The sequence below is a fragment of the Coenobita brevimanus genome, chromosome 94 (assembly GCF_032717465.1).
Source record: "Coenobita brevimanus isolate Jiangsu-jjx chromosome 94, ASM3271746v2, whole genome shotgun sequence".
NCBI classification, from domain to species: domain Eukaryota; kingdom Metazoa; phylum Arthropoda; class Malacostraca; order Decapoda; family Coenobitidae; genus Coenobita; species Coenobita brevimanus.
In genome coordinates this window covers 23,429,924-23,433,192 of record NC_137047.1, presented here as the reverse complement: position 1 = coordinate 23,433,192, position 3,269 = coordinate 23,429,924, and the positions used below count along the sequence as shown (strand labels likewise).

At 38.8% G+C, this 3,269-nt stretch overlaps 1 protein-coding gene across 1 annotated transcript in view; it reads right to left on the bottom strand.

The window, feature by feature from the left end:
• Window positions 1–417: 417 nt before the first annotated feature.
• Window positions 418–3,269, bottom strand: part of LOC145412966 (uncharacterized) — an 83,921-nt gene continuing 81,069 nt past the window's right edge. Inside the window, exons 3-4 of the mRNA XM_080282789.1 lie at window positions 2,772–2,865; window positions 418–740 (exon numbers count right to left, since the gene is read on the bottom strand). Of these exons, the coding sequence (XP_080138915.1) occupies window positions 619–740; window positions 2,772–2,865 (216 nt within the window). The 3' untranslated portion in view covers window positions 418–618. The remainder of the gene's footprint in view (window positions 741–2,771; window positions 2,866–3,269) is intronic.

The following is a 3,269-nucleotide window of genomic DNA, read 5'->3' as shown; positions in this document are numbered from 1 at the left end:
ACCGTCGAATAAAAATATGCCTCTCCTTTTCCTTACATTGTGTAAGGATCACATCAAAGACAGCTACACGAATAATTTTCCTCGTTACTCTTGTCCACATCCCGTGTAAATGTGCAAACAAACTTCTTTTTCTTCTTTTTTCTCATCTCTTTTCCTAATTTTATCCTTCTACATATCATATAAGAACCACTCTTTCCTCCTTTCCTTACTTCACGTAACTCCTCGGTATGAGGAGTCAGAGGAGGTTAGACATCAGTAAAAAATATATCTCAATTTTATCCACCTCGAACATGGCGCATGAAAAAACCCTTTCAGTTTTTGTTACAGTATAAAGCTTCTGTTTCACATTACGAATGACAGGCGTCAGAGTATTCATAAAGAGGAAAAATATTTCCTATAATAAAAATGTGCTGCTCCTAGCCATTCATATAAACATCCACCTTGGCGCCACTCTGCTGCAGACTGAACAATGGTAATCCCTATCCTTGTTTTCCTTCTCATTTCCCTCCAATCTTCCATCCTACTCTTCTCTCTCTTCTTTCTCTTTCCTCCCCTTCTTTTATCGTCTTCTTCCTCTCACTTCCGTCCACGGACGATGGTGGGAGGGCGTGGTGGGTGTCATGCAGGGGAGAGGGCAAGGCGGGATACCAGAAGCAGCTGTAGGTAGGCGCTTTGCACTGGCCGGTGACGTGACAGGTGACTCAGTGCATCCTCCATGCTGAACCATTCCCGGCGACGACCTGGGGAGGTTGGAATGCAATTAAAATAATGGAAATCCCTCAAAATCATTCAAAAACAGATGCAAGCGATATAGAAAATCACTTAAAAATCATGAAATTCACTCAAAATCATTCAGAAATAAGTCGAAGCAACATAGATAATCCTTTAAATACCAAAATTCACTCAATATTAGTCGATTCAGTATGCAGAATGAAATGGATGAAGAAAATTACATGAAATTACCAGAATCACTCAAGCAAATTATTCTCAACGACCTAAATGGTATAAAAAAATCACAAAAAATTATTGGAAAGTAAACATATTGATCAAAATACTTTAACTACTCTACGATATTCAGAATACCCCTCCCTGTACTACAAATTACTCCAATACTCAACATTTCTAATAATTACTCCACATATATGCTCAAAGTCACTTATCTACTCCAGATCCTCAAAATTACTAAGAATATTCGATAAATTCAAAACTATGCCAACACTTGTGATACTGAAAGGGACCCGATACGTCACACAAAACTAACAAATAACTAATTATATTCCAAAATAACCCAAAAAACCAATAATAAAATAATAATAATATGATGGTGATGATGATAATGATGAATCTAAGGTAATGAGCTGTAAGATGGGAAATGCAAAAAAACAGCCAATATACCCAAGGGAATGCAAGATGGTCTCCACACAGCAAAAGTACAATGACCTGTTTCTGAGCAAATTGCCATGATGGTTAAAGAACAAACTAGAACATAGAATCATAAAAAAAAAAAAAAGCCCGCCAAATAAATAAAAATGTTTGGTGGTATTTGCCCATGGAACAATTCTCTCTCTCCCTCTCTCTCTCTCTCTCTCTCTCTCTCTCTCTCTCTCTCTCTCTCTCTCTCTCAGGTTAATGAATGACTGGGCAGATTACATCCCAGAAAAAAAAAAAAAAAGGGGGGGACCACCAATCCAAGAAGAAGAGGGACGAGACCCCCCCCCTCTCCTAATATCAATACAGGCATTTTATTTTAATTTTTAAATTTTGAAGAATGTTATCTTTTTCAACCCCTCCTCCTCACAGTAGGTTTGTCTTTCTCCCTCCCGCCCTCTACTTAACTACATAATATATCTAGATACTCCCTAACTACATAATATCTAGGTACTCTCTAGTTACATATCTTTCTAGGTGCTCTCTCCTGAACTACAAAGCTATCTAGGTGCTCTCTATATAACTACAAACGGTATACTGGTGTTCTATAACTACATGCATATATTGACGTGCTCTCTATTTACACAAATGAACTACACATATATGAAGATTCTTTGTACTTAACTACATATACTTTACATATCTAAGTGTTCTCTAATTACATATATATCTAGATGCTCTCTAACTACGTGCAATAGCTGTGATCTCTAACTGCAAATATATCTAAATTCTCTCTATTCCACTACATATATACCTCTGTTCTCCCTATCTCACTACACAGTCTGGGTGCTCCATAACTACATGCCATAACTATCTACGTACCTCGGAAGTAAAGCAGTAGAATTCTGATAGCAGATAGCCGTTCAGTAAGGTTCAACCCAGGAGACAGCCGTGTTTCTTTCTAGCACTCCTCAAAGCCAGGATATAGCCGGGGTTCTTTTTATTACGGTTCAAAGCCAGGAAATAGCCGGGGTTCTTTTTATTACTGTTCAAAGCCAGGAAATACTTGGTGTCCTTTCTATTACGTAAAAACACTGCTCGGACGAAGTGTGTTCTCTTTGTGCTTAAATTATCTGGACTACCGCAGCCTCGTTTGGACCCTCCGAATCCCCAGTAAAGGATTGGCTGTTACCGAATTATTTATTTATTTATCATTCTTTAATTTGCCATGACGTCTTTCTTGTTCACTCATCCCCCCTCCTGTAAGTTGATTCCCTTTATTCTCTCTCTCTCTCTCTCTCTCTCTCTCTCTCTGTATGTATGTATGTATATATGTATGTACGTGTACGTATCTATGTACGTACGTATGTCTGTCTGTGTGTGTATATGTGTGTCTGTCTCACCCAGATGTGCCTCGGGGTACTGTGCCTGGACCTGCTTCACCGTCACCACGAACACTGCAGTACGGTGCCTCTTGCGTCCACTGTGGTGCTGGGTCTGCAACGGAACGCATACTGTTAGATTATTGCACGATCAATTGATACATAGGGACGTATTCTCGACGGTTACGGAAGCACCCTAACACCTCTTCCTTAGCGATTCATATTTTTGGATATGGCTGGTGAGTATCCTGTTTTTATTTTGTTTTTCCTTCCTCTGTTCATCTGACAAAAAAAAAAAAAAAATCTATGCAGAGTATGCTGATATGCGAAGGATTTATGTAACACAGAAGAGAACAGTAAGGATGTTAAGCCAAATAAATCGCTTGGGAAAAGGTGTTAGGGCCAACAACATTACGACAATAAGGGCCATCCACTTTGACTTAGCCTGAAGTTATTTTAAAAATCGTACCTTCCCTTGACAAGCTTTTAATTATGGAAGAGAATATACCTAACTTCTTA